The sequence below is a fragment of the Pteronotus mesoamericanus genome, unplaced genomic scaffold (assembly GCF_021234165.1).
Source record: "Pteronotus mesoamericanus isolate MK-2021 breed Mesoamerican mustached bat unplaced genomic scaffold, CSHL_Meso_final contig_214, whole genome shotgun sequence".
NCBI classification, from domain to species: Eukaryota; Metazoa; Chordata; class Mammalia; order Chiroptera; family Mormoopidae; genus Pteronotus; species Pteronotus mesoamericanus.
Window position 1 is genome coordinate 2,747,171 of NW_026555089.1, and position 27,608 is coordinate 2,774,778.

The following is a 27,608-nucleotide window of genomic DNA, read 5'->3' on the forward strand; positions in this document are numbered from 1 at the left end:
ATCGGAAGGAGGGGACAGGAGCACCCCACTGCAGCGCAGGGCTCGTCGAGGGGTGCGGCAGCAAGAGCACGGAATCACGAAGTTGGGGGAGACGGCCGGGCCCCGTGAAGGCCAGGGCCCCACCTGCTGCGCCTTTGCTGGCGTTTGCGCCCCCGCCCCCCGCCGGCCCAGTGCGTGCAGCTACACAACGCGGCTCCCGCTAGGACTCTGCCACTGCCGGCCCCTGTCCACCCCTCAGGCCTGCGAGGAAAAAACTAAAGGCCAGGGGGGCAGGCGAGGCAGGTCTGGCTCACCTGCCGACAGGTGTTCAGCAGATTAGCCAACCGCTGCGGGTCCCGGGCAGCCGCAGCACCCGGCCCCGCAGGTGCGGGCCCACCGCCGGGCGCAGCTCCGATCGTGTTACCAGGAGAACAGCCCGGCCGCTGTGGCGGCCAGAGGGCCGGGGACGCCGCTACCGCGGCGCCTGCTGCCGCTTTGATGTGAGGGTGTCGTCGCACACCCACCCCCTTCTGTGAGGTTTAGGAGCAGTGCGGTGGGCCTGCCTTCCACGTCCTTTTAAGCAAGGAATTGTTCTAACCTTTTAATAAGAACCAACAATTATCTCCGAGGCGGGAAACCAAACCCTGGCCGCTTCGGTGAAAGACAAGACGCCTCCCTGCTGTGCTGAGCGGAGCAGACCACATGAAAGGCCCGGCCCATGCGCCAGGGCTCCGTCCGCTCTCGGGTCCCAGCGACAGACTGGGCCGGGCCCGGCCCCCGTCCAGCTGCCAGGGCCTGGACGGTGGGTGGGAGGGACCCGGGCAAGCACCTCCGTGGCCCTGCCTCTCCCATGACAATGCTGGGCCCGCAAGTCTGGAGTAACCCCAGGTGCAGCTGGCCCATCCGGCCCCTCGCCCCCGCGCCTCCTGCCTCCGTCCACTGCCCTCGCCCACTCAAGGCCAAGGCTCCCGGGACCCCCCGCACCGCCCGCCGGCGCGCCCACCGCAGCCTGGGCTCGCCCTGCCGCCCCCACCACACGCCAGGCAACAGCCCGAACTCGCCGAGCCCCCGCCCCTCCAACTATCACCCCCAGGTCGCCACCCCCCTTTGCAGGACAACTCCCCGGGGGAGCCGCCCAAACTCCTTGTCTTCAACGCCTCCCCTCTGGTCCTCTCCTTTTGTATTTTAGTATTTAGCACGTACGAAAGAAAACGTGTGACATGAATCTATGTCATAAAGTCCTTAACACGACGACCGTGAACCCCGCAGGGCCCAGGAATGGGGAACCCGCCCCCGGACGTGCGCACGCCGCCTCTCCCACTGTTCCCGTCTCCCGAGGTGGCCCCTCTGTGGGACCACACGCTCTCGTGCCCTCGCGCCTAAGGGAACCCACTGTCAGGGTGCAGGACTGTACGGGAGATGATGGGACGTTGGCTTTGAATTTTACATGAATAATGCTTTGTTGTGTGGAATCTTCTGGAACTTGCTTTGTTCACTCAACGCTGTGTTTCTAAGATTCCTTCGTGTAGTTCTGCGAGGCACGGAACTTATCCGTGTTCCGCGCCGTGTAATATTCCATCGCGGCAGTGGACCGGGACCGGTGTGCGCCCGTCGGCAACATCCGAGCTGTGCCCAGCTCTCTGCGGGGGCTCACGCTGCCCTTTGAACATCGACGGCCGGGCGCACACGGGCCGGGGTCTCTCAGAACAAGGTGTGTCCTGCTCAGCTACCCAAAAGGGTGCCAAACTATTCTCCCAAGAGGCTGCGTCCATTTACCATCCCTCCGAGTACCTCGAAAAGCTCCAACCGCGCGAGCGGTCAGACTGGTTCAACGCTGACCATTGAGACACAGGGAGACGCGTGGCAGCGAGGTCTCGCTCCGCACGGCGCTGACGACCAGAGAGGCGGAGCGTCTCCTCGCGTGACCGCGGGGGTCTGGCTTCTCTGTGAAAGGCAAGGTCAAGCCCGTTTTTTCCTAGGGCTCGACTTTCCCCTGCTCATTCGTAGGAGCTCTTCACGTGGTGCAGGTGCAAGTCCGTAATCAGCTGTACCTGGTACAAACACGTTTCCTCAGGTTGCGACCAGCCTGTCTACGGTGTCCATCAAAGTTTTACATTAAGTGTGTGACGTTCATCACCATTTTCTTCGCTATGCTGTTTTCAAGTTTTCCCCTCATGCCGAAGGCCACAGGGATCCACCTTCCCTCCGTCAGGGCAGCGACCCAGGCCCGGGTGTCCCCGCTGTGCTGCTCTGCTGGGTGACTGCACGGATCCCCATCCCCAATGCCCCAGCCAGGGCCACCATGGCCACAGGCAGCCACGGGGGACCCACGAGGGCCTCGCGGGCTGGGATGAGAGCACACGCTCTTCTCAGCGCATCTGCCCCCAAGCAGCGGGGTGGCCCCAGGGCAGGGACACGGGGCACTGCACACAGGCCCCCGCAGCGGCCCCGGCCCCCTGAACCGGCAGCCATGCCGGGCTCGGTTCAGCGACCGTTCTCCTTGGAACAAAGGCTCAGAGGCTGACGCCGTTTGAAACGGAGGGAGAGAACCCCCAGAGCACCTGCAGGAGCCCCGCCCAGGGTCACCAGGCACCAGAGCGGCCGCTCCAGCTTCAGCTGCCCGTGCCAAGCCCAGGGCAGCTTGTCCAGCTGCCTTGTGATGGCAAACATCGGGGAGGCTTCTCTGCACATGAGACACGCACAGGGCGGGTGGACCCCTGGCGCCAGCGCAGGCACCTGCACGGGACATCCCCCCCGGCGAGTGCCCACTGGATCCAGGCTCCCTGCGGGCAGAGGAGCCTGCAGCGCAGACCCTGGGCAGGGCCACAGCAAGTGAGAGAGAGAGAGGGAGGGAGGGAGAGAGACACGGAGGAGCCATCTCTAGGGGTCCCAGGGTGCAATAAGGTCCACGGAACCCTATCTGGCCACTAGGTGGCGCCAAGCCCTGGCCCTCAGAGGCCTAATGGTCTCAGACTTCTAACCCACTGCTCCGTGAGTCCTCCCCACCCCAAACCTGCCTTCCAGAAAGGCAGCCTGCAGAGGGGGCGGCTCTGGGGGTGTCCTCATAGCCCCCAAAGTTCCCCAAACCTGAGGGATTTCAGATGAACTCCAGGACCGGACACTACTACGTGCACGATACACTAAGACATCACCAGAGTTTACAAAACCCCGAGCCCTGGGGCTCACGACGTTTTAGAAGTTACTTTTTTACTGAAACGTCCTGGACAGAGAAGGCAGAGGTGACCCGCTCCCAGGGTGAAGCCGCGCACAGCCCACTCCCCGCGCCCTGCCTCCCCCACCACGCGCCTGAGGACACACCAGAGGGCCACTCCGGCACATCCATGTCTTTATGTAAACTACACACAGGCGCCCCTGGCCTCAAGCAGACAGCCCTGTGCCAGCGAACACCCAGGCGGCCACAACCCAAACCCCCCTCCCCGGGAGCTGGCCCGGGAGACGCCGGCCCGGCGCTGCGTCGAGGCAGGGGCGACAAGCTCCTTCTCCGCAGACTCACCGGTAGTGGCATCTGACCCGAAAGGAGGCACACCTGATCACGCTCACACAAGCCATTCAGTGGTAAACAGTCGGGACTCACTTCCCATGAAACCGCCAGGACCCCGAGCTCGAAGGCCTGGAAAAGCTGCCGGGGGCCTGCGTGGGCCCCGCGGGGCCCCAGTCCCTGATGGCCACCGGCAGCGAAGGCACCGCAGACACTGCAGGGCACGAGGGGGCTGCTGCTCCTTGCTCGCTGGGCCGTCGTGAAGGTCCCCGCGGAGTCGCCCTCTCTCCGAGTTCAGACAAGTAAAAGCCGCGCGCACGGCGCAGTGACATGGTCTGGGCGCTGCCCCAAGCGCTGGCCATCCCGAGACGCTGTGGACGGGGCTGCCGGCAGGTCCACGGGGCGGCGTGCAGGGCAGGGCCCCGGCTCTGTCGCAGCCTCAGGTGAGCGGAGGGGCTCGTCCAAGGGCAAGTCTCTCCTTCGGGCCACCGCACGCCTCTCCCCAGGACCGGCGTCGGCCCCCAGGCAGCTCCGCCATCCGCCGCCCCTGCGGGGAAGGCGCACCTGGACGTCACCTGCACAGCTGCAGGTGGGGATGATGTTTCAGCTTCTCCATCAGCTCCTCTTCCGTCGGCTCCTCCAGGACCTCCCTGCAGAAGCGGGGAGAAGGGCTCAGCGGGCTCTGGGTTCGGAGGAACACGTGCAGAGCTCGGGGGAAGCTCCATCCCTGCTCGCTGTCGGGGGGAACCTCAGGGACACGCACACAGGGGCCGTGGCAGGGCCTGGGGACCCGGGCACTTGGGCACAGCTTCAGGATGGGTGCTTGGCGCTCTTAAAAGCCCGGGCAAGGGCGGAGAGCACTGCTGGCGGTGGACCGAAAAGGGCTGTGCCAAGGCAGCAACGCCCACGGGGGAGACCGGCGCCCAGAGCTGGGCTGTCGCCGGGACACTCGGCCCCTTTCTGTGCCGGGAGAGGAGCCAAGCGCCACAGAGAGAAGTGGAGTAGGTTTGCTCGGGCCACCTGCTCCCATCCCCCAGCAGAATCACCTGAGGGCTGATGGAACCTCGGGGGGGGGGTCCCCTTAAACACGCTTGACTGGAGACCCGGACGAGGTGGCGGCCTGGGCGGCGGGAGCAGAGGACGCAACGGGCCTGACCCGGACGCTGGCCCCACTGGCACCCCACACGGCCGCCTCGGCCCCTGCACCGCGTGGAGCCCTCGGCGGCGGGGGGCGGGGGCCGGGGCCGGGGCCCGGGCTACGGGAGGGTCGCTGTCCCAGGGGCCGCCTGTAGCTCCCGCATGTCCCGCGCCCGCCTCCCCCAGGGGCCGAGCAGGGGCCCCGCCACCCACACACCTGAACAAGAGGTCCACGGTGCTTATCTCGTAGGTGGCCTCCAGGTCCCCGGAGAGGGACTGCAGGTGACCTCGGCGGTCCCACTTGTGAAGGAAGTTCTGGGAGGCAGGCAGGGTGGAGGGAGGCCAGTGGGCGTGGGCTCTGCATGAAACCAGCCTCGCCCGCCACCCCCACCCCCCCACCGCCGGGGCCCAGTGCATCCTGGACAGAAGGACAGACAGCAGGCTGCTTTCCAGAGGCCCCTTCCACCCTCCAGCCCCTGCCCAGGGTCTGGGACACCACAGGTCAAAGGTCAGGGGCACCGCAAGCAAGGCCCTCCCAGCAGCCAGGTGAGCTGTGCTGAGCCCCAGGGGCGGGCAGAGCCTGAGCTCAGGGCCCCTGAACCCGGCACAGGCTCTCGCACCCCGGTCCAGGGCAGCGGGCAAGGGTCTCTGTACCTCCAGAATCAGAGCCAGAAACAGGTTGACCCAGATGACAGACGACACCAGCCACCACAGCACGAAATAGATCTTCGACCACCTGCAAAGGACGCAAGGGAGGCCCGCCCAGGGCCCACCATGAGCCAGCGAGGTCGCGCAAGGAGCACAGACACCGCGGCGCCCCGTGACGGGGTCCCTCTGCGTCCCGCCCGGCAGTCCTAAAATGTTCCTGTTTTAGAGACGACCACACGGACGCCGACAGCCAGGCGGGGAGACGCCCAGGGAGCAGGGCCAGCGAGAGGCTGGACGCCGGGCCGTCCCCGGGGCTGACCTGAGCTCCAGGCGGAACCCCTCCACCCAGCCCCCCCCCAACACTGCCTGGTGGTGTCTCCGGGGCCTCTGCCCCTCCCACACACCCCTGCAGGGCCAGGCGCAACCCAGAGTCACGGGCCGGGGCCCAGGACGTGCGCCTTGCGCTGTGACGAGGGTGTCACTCACGGGCCTGCGTAGCGCTGATAGGCGTCCAGGAACACCTGCCAGTTGTTCACCACCATGACGTCCCACAGCGTGACCAGGGCGGCCTGTGGGCAGCAGACACGGTCCAGCAGGGCGCGGGCAGCGGGGAGGCGGGGTCCCGGGGGGCAGGGGAGGGGCTCACCGCAAAGTCGTCAAAGTTGTTGGCCCAGTACTCCAGCTGCTCGTAGCTCCCGCAGGTCACCGAGCCGTTGCCGGGGGCCAGGCTGGGGACAGGACAGCCGGGTCAGGGCGGGGCACTGGCCACCGCAGCCCCTGCAGGGCGTGCAGCCCTCTCTGGGCCCCCGAGGGGCGGGAGAAAGGAGAAGTGCCCCGGCCTCCCGAGGGGCGGTGAGGGGGCAGCGAGGCGAGGGGCGCGGGCCCAGGAGGGGCCGGCGGGGCCTCTCGAAGCTGCAGTCAGCTCCACCTGCGGACCCCTCAGCCGGCTCGGGGCCTCGAGGGCCAGCGAGCGGGGGGCTGCTCTGGGCAGGCTCGGGAACACTCAGACTCTAGGCCAGAGGTGTGGGCAGGGAGGGGAGGGCAGGGGAAGCAAGGAATTCCGCAAGGGAAGGAACCGGAAGCCCCTCCTGGGGAGCTGACCCGCGCCGCCCTCCAGCGCCTTCAGCGCCTGTGGGTCCCACCTCACCTGCCGTTCCCGGGGGGAGCCAAGATGACGCCCCGGAACATGTTCAGGCCGATGATGGCGAAGACGTAGTACACCACCTGCGGGGGCCAGGGCTGTGGTCGGCTCGGCTCCCACAGGCGTCAGGCTCCAGGGTTCGCAGCCCGGCCGCACCCCCAGCACCGGGGTCCTGCTCCCAGGCACCCCCTCCTCAGCACCGCCCTGCCCCCACGCACAGGACAAGCACCAGAGGGGAGGAGGAGGAGCCACCCCAGGGGGCCCCAAAGATACCCTGGGACCCCAGGCGAGGCCGGGGAAGCCCAGGCCGCCTGCCCCTCCGCCAGGACGGGGAAGGGTGAGGAGGACGCCACCGACAGCAGGGCCATAAGGTGGTCCCAGGGACAGGTGGGACGCCAGGCCTGGCCAGGACCATCCAGGAGGAAGTCGCACTGTGCTCCCCACGACCCCCAGGGGGCGCCCAGGAGCACCATCAGGCAGCCTGACGGGGGGAGCTGCTGCTGCCCCCGGCCCCTGCCTAATGTGCAGAGAGAAGGGGGCTAAGCCAGTCCCCTTCTGGACCTTAGTTTCCTGCAATGTGCAAACAGGGGTCTGTCTGGGGAAGGGGGGCCAAGCTTGATGCAAGACCCCATTTCCAGCCTCCTGGGACAAGCCCAGAGGGCCCGGGGCTCCCCTCCCAGGTGGCTCCCCAGCCCCTGTGGTGGTGCTCGGTGGTGGTGCTCGAAGTGCAGAGCAACGAGGCCGCCCGCAGCCGCATCTACGCAGCAGGGCTCTCGGCACCGCGCTCACCGCTGCGGCCCCTGCCCGCGGGCCCTGTGCCTAGAGCAGCCGCAGGGCGCCACCCGCACCCCGGCCAACCCGGCTGGGCCCCGGCAGGGCCGCCAGCAGCTCAGGAAAGCAGACCGTGGGGCGGGGCGGGGTCCCGCGCGTCACCTTTCCAGGAGCTCCTGAAATCACCCCGGGCAGGGCAGGGGCGGGGGGGCGACCCAAACCACACCTGGGCCCCAAGGGCCTCCTGCACTTCTTTTTGTCAGTTTTCAGTGGGTCCCATGACCCAGAAAACGGGAGGGGTTGGAAAGTGACCGGGAGGCTCTCTGGCAGCAGGAGACGCTCGGGCTCCTGCCCTCGCAGGGACAGTCCCCCCTCCCGAGCAGCCAGCCCAGCGCCGGCCGCTCGGCCTCGCGGAGCCCTGCTCCCACGGGACCCCTGCTCCCACGGGACCTCCACTGCGGCCCGCACGGCGCCAGACTCACCACCAGGATCCCGCCGAAAGCCCGCATGTTCCTGATGAGGTCCAGGATGGTGCTGGCCACCACGGCCATCAGCTGAGGGCAGGGAGAGAGCGGAGCCCTGTTCCTCCTGGTCCCCACGGCGGTGGCGCCAACCCTGCCCATGCCTCTCCCCCAGAAAGGCAGGTGGATTGCCACCAACTCACACCCCTGTACACACAGCCCACAGCCACCCCTACACACTCACTGTACACACCCACCCACACACACTCGCTCACCCACACGCCAGATCCCTCACCGGCCCAGCCGCAGGTGCCTGAGGTGGGCGCGGGCACCGCGTCCCTGTGGCGAAGCCCCGTGTGCAGCGCAGGCTGCACGGTCCGCCAGCCCGTGGGGGCTGGGTCAGCGCCTCGGTCGGAGGCTCCCAGGTTCCCAGGTCGGCCCCCCGTGACCGGTTCTGAGAGGGGCCTCAGGACACAGCCAGGCACCCTGGCCCTGGGGCTGCTCCCCACATGCAACCTAAGCCCACTCACCCCCTGGTACGTGAGAACGTCACCACGCCGGGGGCCAGCGGGCGGGGGCTGGCATATGTGCACACATGCATGCAGTGACTGTGTGCACATGTGCAGTGACTATGCACCTGCGCAGTGACTGTGGGGGGGGGGTGCAAGATGTGTATGTGTACAGTAGGTGCACAGGCATACATTGGGCACACAGGTATGACTACATGTATGTATTGTGTAATTGTGTCAGTTACATGCATATGCGTTGCTAGGTGCATGTGCATACGTAACAAAACCTGTAGTGATGTGTGTGATGTGTTGTTGCATGTGTATACTTAGATGTGGTTGCAAATGTGCCATGTGTCTGTGTGATCACATGTGATTATGTAGGTTGCGGTCCTATGTGTGCTTGTGTACATATGCACATGTATGATCGCGGGTGTGCGGGTGTGATACGTGCACAGAGGCTTCAGCGCAGCAGCCCCCACCTGCACCCAGGCCCCTGAGCTGCCCCCGGACGGGTAACACGGCGAGGTCACAGGTGACAGCTTGGTAATGAGTGCCGGTGTGCGCAGGGGAGCGGCCTGGGCACTCAGAATGGGCCTGGTACCCTCAACGTCTCCTCCTAAAAAGTCCCTGAGGGAACAGACAGAGCAGGGACCCCGCCCCTGTGACACCGCGGGCCTGGAATGACCACTGCGGTCAGTCCTGGCTTTGCTCCTCCCCCCAGGAGCCACTGAGGAGCCCACGCCGAAGGCCCAGCCTCCCTGCCCAGGCCCCCGCCCACGAACCAGCATCCGTGTGTGCGGCTGGCGGGCAGTGGGGCCGGCCGTGCCACGCACCTTCATGCTGGGGACGATGCGCAGGAACCGGAACACAATGAGCATGTTCACCAGACGCACCATGTCCCACAGCGACAGCAGGCCCTTCATCTCCGGCTTCCTGGGGAGACATGCGGGGCGGGGTCGCGAGAGGCGCAGGGCGCCCACCCCGGGGGGCAGGCGGGACCCACGCGGTCGACAGGCAGAGAGGACGATGGGTGCAGCGAGAGCTGGGAGGGCGACCCCACGACAAAAGGGCAGAGCCCGAAGGCCACGCCCGCCGCCCAGGCCCACAGTGGCCAGGGCACCTGCCACGGCACAGCCCCTCCCGGTGGCGCAGGACTCGCCGGCCCTCCATCGTACGCAGGAGACAACTGAGGGTCCAGACCCGCGACGCCCCCACTCAGGTCCCAGCGGAACTGGGAGCCTGGGCCCCGACCCCAGCCCCGACCCCGTGACCACACACCCTACCCCTGAGCCGTTCCTCCAACCCCGACCCTAACCTGGCCCCATCTCCTGACCCCTGAGCCTCTTCCTGGTTCTCCATCCCCTGACCTTCTCCCTGCCCCTTAACCACACGTCCTATCCCGACTCCTTCCCGATCCCACCTCCTGTCCCACCCTGTCCCCATCCTCTAACTGGTCCCGACCCGCGACCGTCCCCAGGCGTCCCCCACGGCCTCACCACGCTGCCGTCCCCATTCCAGTGAAAACCCAGTCCCCCGACGGGGGCAGCCCCAGGGTTCTCCGACCAGAGTGCGCGTCCGACACAGGAGAGCCAGCCCCGCGGAGGCCCGGCCACCTGGCAAGGGCCACGCCACCCCGACTGTCTCCCTGAGAAAACCCTCCCCAGCCCAGCTGCTCCCGCGGGGGGCCCTGGACAGCAGCAGCCCCTCGGGCCGCTCCGCCCCACAGGGAAGCCACAGACTGGGGCCGCCCAGGGCCGAGGCCGGCGTGGGGCCGGCTGGGGCGGCTGTGTTCCGGGCAGCTCAACCCGACGGCCACCATGGCTGCGCGGCAAGGTGTCCTGGGACCCTGCCCGGCTCCCTCTGTGTGGCCAGAACCAGGCACGGGGGCTGGCACCGCGGCAGGAGAGAGGTGAGCCCCGGGCCCATCCCCGCCGTCTTACAAGGAGGTAAACCGAGGCCCAGACCCAAAGTCACAGGACTTCTGAGCCACAGGGGCACTGCAGCCCAGCTGCAGGGCCTGCGGTCAGCCAGCCCCAAGCCGGGGCCTCTCCGCTCCGCCTGCAGGGCCCCTCCACTGTGCCTGGTGCCGGGGGCTGGGCCCACGGCTGCTGGAGGGCACCCTGACGGCGTCCTGCCTCCGCTCTAGGGACTGCGTTCGGAAGGCGGCCAGGAAACATTGGAGGCGCCCCGGGGGGCAAGGGCGCAGCGCTCCGACCGGCCCGCTCTCCTAAGGCTGGGCGAGCCCCAGCGGCCCGCGCGAGCGGGCTTGGCCAGGCGGCGGGGCGCCCTTCCCTGGGGCACCGGCCGGGCGCGGGCTGCTGTAGCCTCCCCCCGTCCTGCGGTCACGTACCAGCCTGGGTGTGGGAATCGGTACACAGCCAGAGTTGAAATCTCCAAAACCTTCAATTACAAAAGAAAAGAAGGCATTGCTACAGCAATGCCACCCTAGGCAGCTTTCCAGTGGGTTATAAAGCTCAGTCTAACACGTTCTCCCCAGAAGGGGCTGCGGGGAGCAGTCGGAGCTCGGTCCTTGTCCCTGTGGGTCGGTTCCAAATGCGGGGACTTCCCAAGGCTGACAAAGGCGTGCGGTCTCAGGAGCAGTCAGGGCTTGCACTCGTCCCGAGCAAGGGAGCGGCCGCCCCATCGACCAGGCTAAAAGGCCTCCTCAGGCGATCTCCGCTGCTGCCCCCAGGGGCCCATGGCTCCCCTCGGTCAAACATGGATACACGTCGCCTGATACCGCAGCTGATACACACGGGGCGCGACCCTCACTCCCACCCCCGGGCCCTGGGGAAGGAGACGGGACACGTCCTGAGACCCTCCTGCCCTCCCTCCGCCCACGTCAAGGGCCCACTGCCCCTCGCGGCGTCCGAGGCTGCCCGGGGGCTGGGGGGCCGATGAGGGCCACGGGCTCCCTCAGGCCTCCCTCGGGATCGGGGCCCAGGTGCCGCAGGAACTCGTGTAGCCCCGCCAGCCACCCCCCAGCCGCTGGCCGAGGCAGGGCCCCAGTTCCCGTGACCCCCGGGCCCCCGGGCAGCCTGACGTGGGCCGCAGCGCGACGCCCCCGCTCGGAGAGGCCACCCCGGCCACCCCAGGACACCCCAGGCCTTACCAGCAGGATGATGGTGAGGAGGCCGTCGAACACGTTGCTGGGGTAGGACAGGTACCCCAGCAGGCCCAGCGCAAACACCTTGAGCAGCATCTCCGCCAGGTAGTAGAGGACGAAGACGCAGTTGAGAATCTGAAAGGGCCAGCAGGTCTCGGCAACCGGGCCCAGCACCGCTGGCCTCCCTGGCCTCACCCGCCGGCATTCGGCCCCTTGAACCCTCGCGGCCCCCAGCTCTCTCTCTACATGGCCTCCCTCGGCAGTCTGCCCCGCTAGGCGGACTCCTCGGGGCTCACTGGGGCCGCCACGCCTGGCTCCCCGGCCTGCACCCATCTCCCCACCCACAGCCTCCCACCCCGGGCGACTCCACGACAGAACAAGTCACCCGGCCCTAGAATGGCCCTGCCCCCAGCAGCCCGGAGCCCCTCACTCTGCTCCCTGTCACCCCAGCAGAGGCTGGACAGCTGAGTGGCCTCAGCGCTCACCCCCAGGATGAAGTCATCGCGGTCACGGGGCAGCACGTCCGCGTCTATCACCAGAAACACCTGCAGAGCCGGCGGGCGGGGGCTGGTGCGGTCAGGCGGTCAGGGGCGGGGCGGGGGTGCGGCACCTCCCCGCGCTCCAGGGCACGCCCACACTCACACAGATGGACACGAGGTTCACAAGGACAATGAAGTTCCCCAGGTAGTCAAAGTAGCAGTGGCCGAAGAGGAACTGGGCGCTCTGCAGAAACGGGGACTGGTACTCGGGCCGCGGCGGGTGCTGGGAGGGAACGCGCGCTCAGAACCATGGGCCGTGGCGGCCGTGGCCACTGGGGGCCCAGCGTGACCCACGCCCTCTTACTCTGGGGTTCGACGTCTCCCTGCCTGGTCTCCTACCCCAGTCTGCCCACCCCAGGGAATCAGCTCTGACAGCAGCGGTCACACCCACGGACGTGTCCCTCCAGCCTCTATCAGCCCAGGGGGCAGACGCAACCCAGGCGCTGCTGCCGCCGGAGGGACCCACGAGGGCACGTCACACAGCATCTACCCAGGTGCCTGCAAAGCGCGGGCCACGGTGTGAAAAATGCTACGTAAAAAAACACCAGAAAGTCCTACACTGGGAACTACGAAAACTGAACGCAGAACAAAGGAACCCCATGGACGGACAGACAGGAGCAGAAAGTGACAGAGGGCAATTTGGCAAAAACACAGACGTGGAAGCCCTGGGACGCGGCGCAGGTCAACCCCTGCAGCGCCGCGTGGGACAGCCAGCAGGGGACACCCCGTGGTGCCTGAGTGGACGGGGCCGCGCCTGTGCCCACGGGCCCAGCCAGGGACGTTTAATTTACACCCAATTCAAGTAAACACTCAGTGCTCTTCACACCAGTCGCATCTCAGGGGCTCGGCAGCCACACGTGGCCTGTGGCCACCGCGTCGGGGAGGCAGAGTGAGAACATTCCACCCTCAAGGACACGGGACGACCTAGGAGACACCGCTGAGAGAGAGAGGACATGCAGAGGGGAAATCTCGTCACCTCCATGGCGTCAAAGAAAAGCACTTCTCAGGCTCACACACACGCGTGCCCGCAATCACGGGGGACACGCTGAGACAAGCAGAACAGAGGGGTGCTTCCAAGCGGGGTCCCAACTGGCTGTGCTGCTTCTCAACCGCCTGCCTCTCGGCTGCCAAGGCCCCGGCCACGCCCACTCTGCAGGGCAGTGAGCCCGAGGCCAGGCTTCCTCACCGAGGGCCCGGGAGGGCCTCTCGCACCAGGCACCAGGCACCAGGCACCGGCCTGGCCCCAGCCACCAGCACAGCCCCGCAAGCCTCTGGACCCAAACTGCCACCTCAGGTCACAGCTCTGGACTCCAACCCGGAGTGCCGTGGACAGCCGGTGTCCCCGTGACCATCGCCCGTGCCCCACGGAAGAACGTCGCTGAGAGGGGGACACCCCACAGGATGGCAGGCCACGTAGGGCCCGGCTCAGGGAACCTGGAAAGGCTTTAGGGAATCCAAGAAGCTCCCAAAGGGAGCTGGGGCCACGGAGGCGGACGTGCGTGCTGGAAAGCTGGCAACTGTGACAGGCGGACTCATGTCCCCAAAATTCCGCTGTCTGCGCCCTGACCCACAGGCCCTCAGCATGTCACTGTGTTCAGAGAAAGGGCCTTCAGAGAGGTGCTAGGCGAGAGGTCACTGGGGAAGGCCTCATCCCGTGAGATTGGGGTTCTTATAAGAAGGGGAGGTCGGGAAAGACACGTAGGGAGGGACGGCCACGTGGGGACACAGGGAGGAGCTGGCCGTCTGAGCGCCCAGGAGAGAGGCCTGGGGTGAAGCTGGGTCTCCGGCCTCTGGGACTAGGAGACAGCAGACCCTGCTGCTCAGGCCCCTGGGCTGCGGCCGCTGTCCTGGCAGCAGGGCTGACTCAAGGGCGCCGCAGAGCTGTGCACGGCCCGGCCAGCAGGTGGCGGGCTCTAGGTCTGCTGAGCAGCTGAGGGGCAGCACCACACCCCCACAAATGGCCCGCAGACACCTCCGCGCCCCCACCAACTGCCCGCACACACTTCCACCCGGCACCTCCGCGCACTGCCCCCCGCTGACCCGCAACCTAAAATGCAGGCAGCGGGGGCAGCAGGACAAGGGCCCTCAGGTGGCTTTACAAATCAGGGTCAGGACAGGAGACCGAGGCTTCAGACAAACTCAGGACCCTCCCAGGAAAGGACACAGGGGAAGAGGGGAAGTTCTGCCCTGGAGACGAAAAACCAATGTGGAGGGGTCTCCTGTGGATTTCCTGAGGTCGACCACACCTCCCAGCTTCCGACAGCCGACTGCCTCGGTTCCCAGTCCCCAGCCCGGGGCCTGAACCCGGGGCAGGCCAGTGCGGGTGCTGGTCATGACGTCACCCAGGCGGTCAACGCCCACAGACCCTGCACCCTCCCCACTCTCCTGGGCGGCCCTGGTCCCAGTTACCTCTTTAGTCACCCTTTTGTCAAACTCGTTGAAGAGTTTCTGGAACTCGTCGGCTGACAGCAGGCCACTGCCATAGGAGCGCACCCTCTGCAAAGCAGGCGCCCCGGTCAGCCGGGCCAGCCAGGGCGGGGCAGGCGGGGCCCGGGGCAAGGGGCGGCTGCCCATGGCGCCCCTGGCTGGCCAAGCCCCAGCTTCGCTGAAATGACACCCCTGCCCTGAAAAGGGGACTGCAGGCCCCCCGGGCCACAGGGAGGGGCCCAGAAACACAGAGCGGGGAGGGTGGGGAGGGCGGGGGGCGGGGGGCGGCACCTGCATGACGGCATGCTTCCGGGTGTTGTCCACCTGGACCCGCTGCAGCACCTGCAGGAGGGCCTGGGCCTTCACCCCGACTCCTCTGTGGGGAGGAAACACCCACGAGCTCAGCGCCCAGGGCGAGGGCCAGCGCCTCCCCACCTTCCCAGAGTACAGAACCCCGCGACAGGCCGCTGCCTGGGAGAGGAGGCGCAAAGCAGTGCACTCAGGCAGCCGGGGCAGGAGCCTTGCAGGCTGACGCGGCCCCCGACCAGGGGCGCAGCGGCACAGGGCCCAGGTCCCTCTGTTCCCGACACCCGCGTGGGGCACAGGTGGGGGAGCAAGCACCACCGCCAGGCTCCTGGCAGCCCAAGATTACAGGGGGTCACAAGGACACACACGAGAACTCAGACGCCAGAGCTGTGGGAGTCCTGGATGGTATGACCAAGTGGGGGCAGCGGAGGCCACAGGTGGCTTGACAGAGGTGCTAAGGAAGCCCCCGGGGGACATCGCTGCCCCCCCAGCAGCAGGCCCCACATCCCCGGGAAAGGGGGCCCCGTCCAGAGCCCCGCACTCACCCCTCCGCTGTTGTGGAGAGGACCTCATAGGCGGCCCGGGTCCCCAGCCGCTTCCGGAACAGCGAGGCCTGGACAGATTTCTGCAGGGAAGGCGCCTTTGAGGGACCCAGCTCGGCCCACCCAGGACGGCACGGCCCCTCGGCCCCGGCAGCCTCTGGGGGTGCCCTGCCCACCCTCGGCCGTGCGGCAGCCCCTCAGCCCACAGGGCCTGAGAAACAGTCCCAGAGAAAGGAGTGCGGCCGCCAGCCGCTGTGTCACCCACTAAGACGGGCTCCCTCTCCGCGCACTTGGCGTCCCCAGCTCTCCCACAGAGGGCCCGGGGTCGGGGCCCTGGGAGCCCCTATCTCCTTGCAGCTTCCCTTAGAGGAAGGGGACAAGGGAGGGAACCCCTGGGGGGACCGGTGGGGACGAGGGAGCAGGATGTGACACAGCTCCAGCTCATCCACCAGAGGGAGCCCGAGGGCAGTGCAGAGACCCCTGGGGACCCCGCCCCCCCACCACCACATGGGACTGGCCAGGACACAGGGCTGCTCAGCGGCTCCGCAGCCCCGCAGGCCCCAGGGGCGCAGCTCCGCTCACCAGCAGGTAGCCCCGGAACTGGTTGTAGATGATGGCCGTCAGCAGGTTCATCAGAAACAAGCTTCCTTCAAGAGGAAAACGCCACGGTCAGTGGGCAGCAGCGGCTTTGGGGGCCTGCGGCGGGGGCAGCGCCTGGAGGTGCAGCAGGTCACACGGCAAACCCCAGGGGTGCCAGCCTAGAGGACCCGGGGGCGACCACAGGGCAGGGAGTGTGGCCGGGCGCGCCGCGCCCCTGGCCTCCCTGTCCTGTGCACACGAGGCCAGTGCCGCCGGCCCGCCCGGCCGGGGGCGCCAAGGGCAGGAGCCATCAGCAGTCACAGGCTGCAAACCACGGAGTGGGCCACAGGGAGGCGAGGCCACAGGGACAGGCAGCGCTCTGGACCCTGTCACCCCCCGGGCGCCCCCACTGACCCGCCTGCACTCACCGATCAGGGTGAACACTATGAAGAAGATGGCGTAGGCCCGGTTCTTGGAATACGCGGGAACCATCACTGAGGAGGAAATAGGAGAGCCTGGAACACGCTCCCCACCTCGCGCTGCTCCCATCCCGGCCCTCGCCCCGGAGGCAAGGCCTTCTCCCTAGGCAGGCCCTGCGTGGGAGAGCCAAAGGCCTTCTGGGCCCCGCCCCGATCCTCACACCTCTGCTCGCACGCACGCCCGTGGTGATGGGGTACCTTTCAAGGACGCTCATCCCTTGTGCTGAGCTGGAATCTGCCCCTCAAGACCACTCCCTCCCCACCAACTGCAAGTTCAGCTCTCCCTTGGGTGACGCGCCGGGACACTCAGGACACCAGGGGACAGGGCTCAGGGTCCCACTGTCCTCCTGGGAAGGTCTCTGTGGTTGGTGATCACCCCTGAGCTCGAGATAAAAAGCCCAGTCCAGGCGGCCAGGCCAAGGCTGAGCTTCCAAGGACTAGAGCACCCCATCCTGGCCACAGCCCTGGCGTGAGCAGAGGCCCCATCAGCAGCCCCCGGGGGGCACCAGGGCACTCAAGACCCCAGAGCCTCCCACACACTGTGGGCCAGGCCTCAGAGAGAGGCCACGGTGGGGCGGGGGGGGCGGGGGGACCCTGAACACACTGCCATTCATCACCACATTTTTAGCTTCTCAGAGGAGTCAGGAGGGAAGGGAAAGAGGAGAGCGAGGGAAGAGAGGAAAAGGAGGGGGCGAGAAAGCAGGTGAGAAGGGAAGGAAAACAAAGAATGAGAGAGGAAAGGGAGGAAAGGCAGGAGGGAGGGGAACCGAGGCGTCCACCTGCTGAGCGGCAGGCCTCAGGCAGCCCCACGGGGCTCTCCACGGGGCGGTAACCCACCCCCTCCCAGCCCCAGGCCGGCCCGCCGCACGCGCACCGTCGGGGTTGTTGGCAGTGGTCAGCAGCACCAGCAGCGAGGTCAGGGCCTCCGGCAGGTTGCGGAAGTAGGTCAGCCTCTCCCTGTCCTCCCCATCGTCCTGCTGAGAGCGGGCGGGCATGGCAGCCTGGAGGAGCCGGGTGGGACCACCCACCCTGAGCTCCACACCCCCGCCTGCATGCCCCCTCATTTCCCCGCAGGCCCTGAGCTCGCAGCCGGGCAGGACTGAACTCCAGAGCCACTGTCCCGGGAAGCCGCCCGCCCACACGGACGCCAGCCCCTGAGCAGGCCCGCGTGGAGCCGTGGGCAAAGCTCCAGGGGGGCCCAGCTGCCAGCATCGGGGCCTGGGGACTGAGAGGCCACACGCAGGGGCCGCAGAGCACTGGCGGCCGATGCCGCACACGGTGCGCCGTGCGTCCTTCGGCGCAGCCAGGGCCGGGAGGCGCAGAGGGGCCGGGTTCCCGGGGCCCCAGCACAGATGGCCCAGGTGGGCCGGGGAGCGCGGGCCCTGGAGCAGCCTCCCTGGGTCGGCCCCCCTTTCTCCCATCAGGGGCTCGCCGGTCCCCGGGTTTGAGTGGGGACTCACAGGACCTCAGGCTGAGAAGGGGCGCTCACAGCCCTCGTTGCTCTCAGCCAGGGGCTCCCCGACCCCTCTCTCTCCTTGGGCGGCAGGGAGGGCACTGGCTCCTGACCTGCTCTCGGGGCCAGGCTGCGTTAGGCCTGGGGGTGCTGAGGGCAAGGAACCCACGTATGCGGGCCGCTCTCACCCCCTCTGACGTCCACGCTGGGGGGACCTGGGCCCGCACCACGACCGAGGCTCGCAGCCTGTCTGCCCCCCCGCCGCCCCCAGCCCCGTCACACGGCTACTCTCCTCAGCCCAGGCCCCTCCACGGGCAGAAAGGGAAACCGCGAAGGAGCCAGCCCCTCCGGGCACCTCGGGACGCTGGCGTTCCCAGGCCAGAGGCCGCCCCCACCTCGGCCTCTCCGGCACAGCAGCCGGGCCGGCGTCCCCGACAGCCCTGGGACCTGAGGTTCCGTCAGCCGGTCCCACCTCAGCCCGGTGGCCGCCACCCAGATGTGCACACACACACAATTATACAACACAGAGACACACAGGGACACCATACACACAATTACATAAACACAAAGAAACACAGACACACAGCACACACAGAAACAGACACACAGCACAACTACACGCAGAGACACACCACACACAACTACATGGCACCCAGAGTCATGCACAGAGACGCGCCACACAGTCACACAGCTGGCTCCGCCCACCCAGGGCTGGGAAGGGACAGTCCTCCGCCTCCCTCACGAGCAGCACAGCCCCAGCCCCAAAACCCTGTCACAACCTAACGAGGCCCCGCCCTGGCCGAGCGCTGGCCGCAGTCCCAGGACAGAGACGCAGGGCAGCTTCAGCCCTGAGGCAGGTGGCGGCCTGGCCAGCGTCAGGACAGGCACACCAGGCCCCAGGTGGGCGGGCCGGGGGCCGGGCCGGGACTGACGGGGGCTGGGAAGCAGTAAGGGGCTGGAAGGGGGGGACCCCAGGCAGGGAGGGCAAAGCCCACGGCCGGGAGAGGGACGTGGGGAGAGGTGCCTGTTGGACAGGTGCTGTGGCGGGACAGGCGGTGGGGCCATCCCGGTGACCCCAAGCGCCAATCTGAGGGGCCTGTCTAGGGGGGAGCAGAGAAAGCCCGGGCAGTGCCGGGGGGTGGGGGGAGCCGCAGAAAGAGGCGGAACCTCCTCTGGCTCAGGAGGCCCAGGCGGATGGGTGCCCTGGAGGGGAGCGGCGGGGCGCGGGGCCATTTGCAGACGGGCGCCGGGCGGCAAGCTGGGCGGGCGGCCCTCACCGCTGCTGCCCCCACGGCCCGCCCCCCCGCCCCGCAGGGCTCCCATGAGGGTCCCCACCAAGGATTTCCACCCTGAGGTCCCCACCAAGGGCCCGCCCTTCAACCGAACCCGCGCGGAGCGGCGAGGCGGGTACCTTCTCGCCGGTGAAGAGCAGCATCCCGAGCATGGTGAAGACGCACAGGTGCAGAGCCAGCAGCAGCACGACGCTGGGGCGGGGCGGGGGCGGCGACACAGCACTCAGCACCGGTCGGTCGCCCTCCGCCAACCCCGAGGGGGCCCCGGCGCTGGGGGCCCCGGAGCTGGCCGCCCGAGGGCAGGCCCTCCCCTCCGCCCCGCAGCCTGCCCCGCACCTCAACCAGGTCTCTGTCCTTGGCAGAGACATGTCCAGGGGGGTCCAGGGACCCCAGGGACTCTGAGGAGAAAGCCCACTTCCATCCACCTAGACGGCGCGGCCAGGGGCCAGCCACACAGGCCACTGGGGGAGGGGACTGGGGGCGGGGGACAAGTGGGGGAGGGATGGAAGGCGAGCAGGAGGGAGGGGAGCAGCCGCGGTGGGGACGAGGCGGGGGCACCCGGACTCGGACGCGGGGTCCCTGAGGGGCTGCGGGGACCCAGGGCGAGAGCGCGATGGCCGCAGCCGTCCAGGGGAGGAGCCAGGGACCCAGGGCCAGCGGGGGAGCCCCAGCCCGGACCGCCGGGCAGGCGGCAGCACAGCCCACCTGGCCATCTCCGGCAGCGACCACCGGATGCACTTGAGCATCTTCTTCATCATGGAGGAGTTCTGCAGCAGGAAGAAGGGCCGCAGGAGCCGCCGGAGCCGCAGGGGCTGCAGGAGACCAGCACCCTGAATGCCCGGCCGGCCCGGGCGCTCCGGCCCCACCCACACCTGCCACGGGAGCTGTGCCAACGGCAGAGACCTGGCTCCTGGTCACAGCCCTGGCTCCGCACTCAGACGTCCTCGCTGCTCCAGCCCGCCCAGCCCCGCAGACAAAGGTCCCGTGTCCCCCCACGGCAGGGCGGCCCACACAGCCCCCGGAGCAGCCTCCCCTTGGCTCTGGCCCTGGGGGCTGTCCCACCTCTGGGGGCTATCCCTTGCCTCCTCTCCCCTCAGCGCCCCCAGAGAAGCAAGCTGCTCAGGAAGCCCGCACCCACCCTGCACGCACACATGCACAAGCAGGTGCACACACAGCCCCGCCTTCCCCTCACTCACCCTGTCAGAACCAAAGTGCCCCGTGGCCCACTCCCTCAGGCCCCTTCTCCCTCCTCCACTCACCACCCCGCTAGCCCGAGCACCTTCCGCTCACACAAAGTGACACTGGCCCTTCACTCCTCCTATGTGTCCCTGCCCCTGTCCCAGCCAATCAGGCCCCCCGTCTGGGGCGCGGGACCCACCTATGGCAACCTGCAGGCCTCAGAGCCCAGGACGGCCTTCCGTCCACCCGTGCCCACCTGCACGGCAGGGACCCGCCGCCACCTGCCCCCCACCCGGTGCCTCAGGCCGTCTGCACGCCTGGCCCGAGCCCCGCCTCCCCGCTCTCCAGCCCGACGCCCTGGAGGCCTGGTGGTTTTCAGCCCCACATTGATGCTCTGGGCCCCCAAGTTCACCCTGTAACCCAGACTTTCCTCCCCAGACCTGCATCCTACGGAGTCTTGACTTAGAAACACAAGGCTGACGTGTCACCGCCCCCCCTGGTCGGGAACTGCCAGTTTCTAAAGCCGGAGCTCCCACCAGAGACACGCCCTAACTGTTCCTGACAAGGGGCGGGTGCCCGCAAGGCGGACGGTGCCCAGCACAGCCTGGGGTGCGGCTGCCCAGGGGGACACAATGACCATCCCTCAGGAAGCGCGGAGGCTGGGCGGTCCCGGCTCCCTTCGGGGCTGGGGCTCTTCCGTTGCGGGAGGGAGGGCAGCTCCGTATTAGGGAAAACACAAGCTGTGGGTGCTCTCCCGGCGGCGGGAGGGGCGTGTGGGTGCTGGGACCCCCACTGGCAGCTGCTCCCCGCTGCGCTCTGCCCATGGGGCCATAAGGGACCAGCAGGCCGGAGAAGGGACGTGGGCCTTTCTGTTCAAGGGTCGTTCCCGCGGCGCCGGCACGGCCAGCCTCCCTATGCTTCCTGTGCCCCCCCGGGCCAACCTCACTGAGCCTCTGGGCGACGCCGGCACCTGCCAGGCAAGGCCCCCTCCCCAGAGGTCAGAGGGCAGGTCCCAGCTCCAGAGCCGGTGGGAGGGGGTTCCCGCAGCCCACCCGATTTCCGCGGGGCCCCGTTACACTCTTTCAGTTTCTCGGCACCTGCTGAAGTCCCTACATTCGACTCTCCCCACCAAAGCACCTGCGGGGTGCCTGGGCTTCTGCGTCCCCAACGAGCCCTCACGGGCACGGGTGTCGCCAAACCAACTATGCTCCTGGGAGCTCTGCGGGGAGACATGGGTGCTGCCGCCAGAGGCTGGGCCACCTGCACTCTGGGGGCTCTACTCTCGGGGTGCCAGCTCTGGGCATGTGGTGAGGACAAGGCCCCAGGAGGAGGGGGGTGCTTCCACGGGGGACCCAGCCAGGCGGAGAATGAGCCAAAAAGGAGTGAGGTGGGTATCAAGCCCTCGTGCCTCCTCCCGGACCTCACTGTCACCTGCAGAGTGGGGACAGCTCCCCAGGCAATGCGCGACTGACGGTTGCGCAGGGCGGCGAAGCTAGGCTGGCGGATGCTGCGATGGGCACAGCGCCTCCGGACCCCGCCCGCCACCCCCCACCCCACCGGCAGCTCCGCCCTGCGGCCTGCCCCGAGGCCCCCACTCCCGCCTCGGAGGCCCGCACCACCTACCTCCTGGCACACGAGACCCAGCGACACCGTCCAGTCCACGAGAGACACAGCCAGCACCACAAGGTAGGCCAGCAGCCAGAGACTCCTCCGGAACTGGGTCCACCCTACCAGGTAGCTCTGCAAGGGAGACGGCAGGTGGGCGGCGGCCAGCTGAGGACGTGGGCGCGCGTGGCAAGGCTGCGTGTCAGAGCACAGAGCGCCTCCGCAGGCCGTGAGGTCTGCCCGGGACCTGGGGGACAGGAAGCCAGCCGCATCCCAGCCCCCCAGTGACCTCAGGCAACTAGTGACCGTGAGCCCGGCACTTGGCAGCTCAGGCGCCGGTCTCCCGCTCTGCCGATCCAGCCAGCCATCAAGTTAGCTCGTGCGACAAAACGCAAAGGCACAAGACGTGTCGCAGGGAAGACCGGGAAACAGGCCGCAGACACTGCAGCACGTCTGGGAGGGTGGGATTTTGCCCCCAGCTCTGCCCTCACCTAACTGCTACTCCTCACCACTGCCAGCTTGAAGATAAAAAGTGCACTCTGTCACCTTTTGGCGATTTCCCGAACACACCGACCATTCAAACACTGCTCACGAGCGCTTCCCCCCAGTTTCAGTTCCAGTCTGAAAACCCCCAAGCCCTGCTAACCACAGAATGAGCTAAAATGAAGAAATAAACTGTCTGGGTCCTCAGTCACACACCCACCCACGCCCCTCTCGGTCAGCACCCAGAGGCTGAGCCTCCCCTCCCCCGGCAGGACTGCTGGTCAGGCGAAAGGCACCGCGTGACCGGAGCCTGCAGGCTCCCCACAGCTGCCCCGCTGCGGCCGGCCAGGAGCCGCGGACTCCCTCTCGGTGGGAAGGAACAGAGCCCCGGGCTGCGGCCACACGGGCCCCCTGCGCCTTGGGGCTGAGGCTCTGACTCAGAAGTTCTAGCCCAGCTTCTGGAAGGGCTGGGTCTCCACACCCTGCAGGAGAAGCAGACCCCTCCCCGCCAGGGGCCAGGGGCCAGGGCCCAGCCCCTCCCTGGGCCCCTCACCCTCAGGGCGGAGGTGGGCCTGGGAGGGAGGGCGCCTCACTTCCAGGCCCTCGGCCACAGCCAGTGCTCCCCCAAGGCTGGCGGCTCCACCCTGACTCAGTTTACCCTCTAAGAGGGACAGAGCCTCTGCCTCAAGGCTCCGAATTCTCTAAGACACTGAGGCCTCAGTTCCGGCCCTGCCGGTCAAAGGGCACAGGCAGGGGAAAAGGCAGCCAGCTCCAGGGGCCTTCAAAATGGCTTGGAAAAGCAGCAGACGGGACTGGCTGGGAGGGCGCGGGGTCCCGGCTGCTGCCCCAGGGGCGCCCCCTCACCTTCACGGACAGGTCGGCCACGAAGACCAGCAGGCAAAGGCCCTCGATGCTCTCTGTCAGGCCACAGGGGGGGTCCCAGGGCTCCGAGCGATAGCGGACGTCCGAGGTGCGGGTGAGCGAGGAAGGGGTTTCAATAAAAGCCAGAGACAGGATCAAGAAAATGACGAAGCTCAGAATCCTGGGAAGGGGTCAGAGCAAGGTTAGGGTGGGAGAGCCAGCCACTCCCTGGGCCACAGAGCAGACCGGCGGGCAGAACGGTGGAGAGCAGCAGGGCGGGGCGGGACCACAGCACTCATGCGGTCAGGTGACACTGGTCGAGCAGAAACTCAATCGCCAGGGCTGACCAGAATGTTCTGGAAAGGAGCCCTCGCCAGAGAAGCCCTCCTGTCTACTGTCCGGGCTCCGTTCCAACAAGGGCAGGACACAGCCCCTTCTCCACCACGGGGACAGGGAGCCCACTGGGGCCCTGGGACCAGCCTCCCCGCCCCCAGCCAGGTCTCGGGAGCCCTGTCCCCGCCAGGCACCCTCACCATTGGCACGTGTCCGAGTAATACCAGCGGTAGAGCCACATCGACCCGGCGTCCATGCGGTGGTTAATGGAGCGATACTGGAAGTGGGCAGCCACAGGGGGAAGCGTCAGCGGGGTCCCCTCCGCGCACACAGCGCAGCCAGCCATGTGCGGGCCCAGGCGGGGACACAGGCCGTGGAGCCTCCACTCAGCACATGGACAGGCTGCTCCACATGACCTGACACCGTCCCACTGTGCACGCAGTCAGGCTCGCCCCGCGGACCCCCAGGACGGGCAGGCCTGCAGTAGGCGGAGACCCTATAGAGCCAAGGCTCAAAAGAGATCCCAGTGCCCCGTTTAGGGGCGGACCCGAGGAAGCTGTGCCCAGAGGCCCGGCCATCACCGTCACGTTGTCTGCCCCCCGTGGTCTGCCAACCTTGGCTTCGGCCCCAGGACGGCAAGGAGTACAGGGGCCATCAGGGCAGCTACCACCCCGTCCCCAAGCCGCGGGCAAGGCCAGGTCCAGCCCAGCCAGCAGGGGCAGACGCCGCCCACCTGGATCGCGTCTTCGATAAAGACCACAGCCTGGTCCAAGCACAGGTCCCTTCCCGTCGTGGGCCCTGAGGGCAGAGAGAACAAACACGTGGGGTGAAGGAGGGGCCCACACCCTGCTCACCGAGGTCAAGGAAAGAGCCTGGCCCCTCTCCCCAGGCTCTGGAAGGAGTCTGCTGCGTGTCCGCACCCGCCCTGAAGATGACCCCCCTCGGCAGTGTGCCCCATGTGGGGTGGGGTCTGAACAGGTAAAGGATCTTTCCATCGAGTGCACAGTACACGGGCCCACGGCTCTGCCCCATGTGCCCTAATCCCCGGGGACGAAGTGGAATCTCAGCCTGGAAAGATCAACAGATACAGCTTCTGAGACAAGGAGAGAAGGGAAGAGCCCTGGCTGGTGTGGCTCAACGGACTGAGTGCCGGCCTGCGAACCAAAAGGCCACCAGTTCAATTCCCAGTCAGGGCACAGGCCTGGGTTGCAGGCCAGGTCCCCAGTTGGGGTCACATGAGAGGCGACCACACATTGATGTTTCTCTCCCTCCCTTTCTCCTTCCTTTCCCCTCTCTAAAAAGAAATAAATAAAATCTTGTTTGAAAAAAGAAGAAGAAAAAGAAGAGACAGGCACCCGGGGGCCCAGGCTCGCTCGGGCCCAGGACGGGGGCCGCTGCAGGGGCTCGGCCCCCAGAAGCCATCGCAGCAGGCCAAGGCTGAGCACCCAGCACTCTCCCACACTCTCGCCCGGCTTCTGGCTGTTGGTCTGTAAAATCCTCGGGGCGGCCACCTGAGCTCACCACGCCTCGGCCCCTCGGGGCGCCCAACCTCAGGCCTGCAGCCCCAGCACCAGCCTCCCCTTCCCATCCTGCAACAGCCAGAGGGGTCTTTGTGACAAACCCGCACGTGCACATCCCAGCTTCCCGTGGGTCCCCACTGCTACGGGACAAAGGCTCCACCCTCAGCCTGGCACGTAGAGTCCCCACCCCTGCCCACCAGCCTCTTCTCCTGCTGCTTCCTCCACTCTGGGCCCTCCCTGCCATCGCCCTGAACGTGGCTCCACCAAGCCGAGCTCTCCAAGGCCTCTGAGCCCTCGCACAGGCTCTGAGCACTCCCAGGGCACTGTCTTCCACCTTGGTGGCCCAGTGACTTGCCACCCTGGGTGGCAATCCCCTGTCAGCCCCCTGGCCCCCAGTGGCCACAGCAGGTGGGAGTGAAGGAGTAGAACAGAGCCAGAGGAAAACAGGAGCCCAAACACAGCATCCACATCAGCCCTGGACCAGCCTCCCCGCCAGAAGCCTCCCTCCCCAACATCTGGGTCTAAAGCCCCCTGTCCCTCTTGCTCCAGGCTCCACGCTGCACAACCTGACCCCTCCCTGTGTGACCCTGGGCAAGCCTCTGAACCTCTCTGCGCCTCAGCTCCTTGAAGACCCTGTGCCGCCAGACAGATGTCCAGATTGAATGGGCTACTGTAGCTAAAGCGCAATGCACAGTAACTTCATAACGTTTGCTATTATTATTACTAAAAAGCCCCTTTGATAGCACAGCAATCCCTTGTCCTCCCCCCAAGTTTTCATAACCAGTAACAGCAAGAAGAGAAAACCACGGTCCTCACCCTGTGGCCATGGCCTGCAGGCGGGGCTGAGTGGGAAGGACGGGACCGCAGGGTCCCCTGGAGTCGAGGGACACCCAGCAGCAGCAGTGCCCCCCTCACTGGCAGGAGAATCTGAGTGCTGGGTGGACGTGCAGCCCCGCGCACCGGGCGCCCGATCCAGGAGCCACGCAAGGGGAGCTGGGCAGAGGCTGAGTGAGCCATTCTCAGTCCCCGCTGCCCCCGGGTCTCCTGAGCCCCCAGCGGCCTGGCAGGGAGACCCTGTTCACTGTCTCAGAAGCCCTTGCTGCAGCCGCAGCACCTGGACCAAGTGCATGCCCCTGCCCCCCCTCCCCCCCCCACCCCCCCGTCCTCAGGCTCCTGCCTCTGCAGGGCAGTCTCATCTGCCGGGACCGTGCTGGTCACAGTACTCCTCCCAGAAGAGCCATCAGCGCCAGTCGCCCAGGCTGCCCCGGGCCTGCGCTGCGGGCCTTCCACAGATTCCCTCGCACTCCTCAATGCCCCCCAGGGCAGCACCTGTAACTAGGCCTCATTTATGGAGACCCCGAAAAGTTAGGCAAGCTGCCAAGGCCACACAGCCAGGAAGCGGCAGCAGAGGAAGGCACCCAGACCCCAAGACACAAAGTCCGTGCCCCTTGAATGCCACCATATGCCCCCGTCCAGGGCCCTGCCAGGCCCGGCGTGGGCTGGATGGAGAACTTTCTGGGGACAGTCTCTGAGGTGGGCCGGCAAGCAGCCGCCTCCACCTCTAGTTTCCTCATCTCTCCTGCCACGACCTGCCACCGATGCTCCATGGATGGACACACACTACAGACCCCTCCCCGAGGGAGAAGAGTGAGTCAAGAGCAGGAAGGAGCACCCAGCCTGGTGCCAGAGCAGTGCCAGATCCCAGGGCTGTGACCTTGGACAGGTCCGGGAGACACTCTGGGCCTCAGTTTCCCCCCCCTGCAAAAGGAGGCTGGGCCCTTCATGGACGGCAACTCCCCCCTCCCAGTCCTCTTCCCTCCTGGGGATTCAGCAATCTCTCCCCGGGTAAACAGGAAAGCCAGGAGGGAGGTGCGGAGGGCGACGGGAGGAAGATGCCCTGGGGTCTGGAGAGGCCTGGCCCCAACCCCCGCGGGAAAGGACCAGCCAGTGGGGAGCCTCCTGGGCCCAGGAGTGAGAAAGTCGAGCAAAAGGACTCGCAGGTCACTCTGGGCTGGGTTCTGATCCCCCCTGGGCCACTTCCTGGCTGTGCGACCTTGGGCGGGGGAACCCGCCTCTCTGTGCCACAGTGTCTCCGGTAAGAACCGGGAAAAGTGGAACTGCTGCCTCGGAGGAGTCAGCAAAGCGATCCACGAAAAGGACGTGGTCTGGGTCCGCCCCGGGCATTCCGAGGGGGCTGCAGAGGACGGGCTGGATGCCCCGGGCAGCGCGACCGGGGGCTCGGCGAGGCCCGCGAGGCCCTCTCGCCCCGGCTGGTCCGGGGCAGGCACGACCCCGCAGTGCCTTAGCGCCGCCGCCGGGTCCCCAACTCCGCGCTGGGGTCGCAGGGCGCAGCGCCTCGCCCTCCTCAAGGCAGCTGGCCCCGCCCCCCGCGCTGCCCGGGCCCTCTCGGCTCCCGGCCGGCCGTGGGACCGCGACCGCAGTGACAGGAGCGACGCTGGGCGGGCTGAGCCGGGACCCCTGCGCCCTACCCCCGCGCGGCCCAGCCTCCTCCCCGGGCCGCCGCTCACCAGGGCCGACTTGGACGCTGCGGCAAGCGGGTGAGCCTGCCGGGCAGTCGCGCCCTCTGCCGCCGCGGACCCGGCTCAGAAGGGGTTCCGACTCCGCCATGAGGTCTCCGCTCGCCGCCGGGACCCTCGGAGAAGCTCAAAACTAGAGCGCCGAGCTCCACTGCGCAGGCGCAGTGTCCCCGCCCCGGCGTTCGGGAGGAGGAGCGACCAGCACTGTGACGTAGGGGAATG

The 27,608-nt window shown here is 67.3% G+C and overlaps 1 protein-coding gene across 2 annotated transcripts; it reads right to left on the bottom strand.

The window, feature by feature from the left end:
- Positions 1-3,417: 3,417 nt before the first annotated feature.
- TPCN2 (two pore segment channel 2) lies at positions 3,418-27,533 on the bottom strand. Of its 2 annotated transcripts, none has more exons than XM_054570512.1 (25): positions 27,378-27,533; positions 24,063-24,127; positions 23,530-23,606; positions 23,000-23,177; positions 21,671-21,787; positions 19,574-19,680; positions 18,988-19,060; positions 16,998-17,097; positions 16,073-16,138; positions 15,648-15,712; positions 15,069-15,148; positions 14,509-14,593; positions 14,200-14,286; positions 11,894-12,013; positions 11,737-11,796; positions 11,258-11,386; positions 10,496-10,545; positions 8,979-9,078; positions 7,658-7,729; positions 6,411-6,487; positions 5,910-5,991; positions 5,750-5,832; positions 5,270-5,351; positions 4,833-4,930; positions 3,418-4,128 (listed from the first exon to the last, which is right to left on the bottom strand). In XM_054570512.1, exons 1-25 carry the CDS (start codon positions 27,475-27,477, stop codon positions 4,050-4,052), a joined length of 2,232 nt encoding a protein of 743 aa, XP_054426487.1. In that variant the 5' UTR covers positions 27,478-27,533; the 3' UTR covers positions 3,418-4,049. The 2 variants fall into 2 exon arrangements, with proteins under 2 accessions (XP_054426487.1, XP_054426486.1); XM_054570511.1 differs by having other exon boundaries at positions 16,998-17,100.
- Positions 27,534-27,608: the final 75 nt, after the last annotated feature.

What these genes read in the sequence shown, in the direction of transcription:
- TPCN2 (XM_054570511.1), bottom strand. Translation starts at nt 27,477, where the DNA reads ATGGCGGAGTCGGAACCCCTTCTGAGCCGGGTCCGCGGCGGCAGAGGG. An exon ending in CGATTCCCACACCCAGGCTG is followed by an intron (nt 9,079 to 10,495) that starts GTACGTGACCGC and finishes ATGTCTCCCCAG; the next exon opens with GAAGCCGGAGATGAAGGGCC. An exon ending in GCATCGTCCCCAGCATGAAG is followed by an intron (nt 7,730 to 8,978) that starts GTGCGTGGCACG and finishes CCCTGCCCTCAG; the next exon opens with CTGATGGCCGTGGTGGCCAG.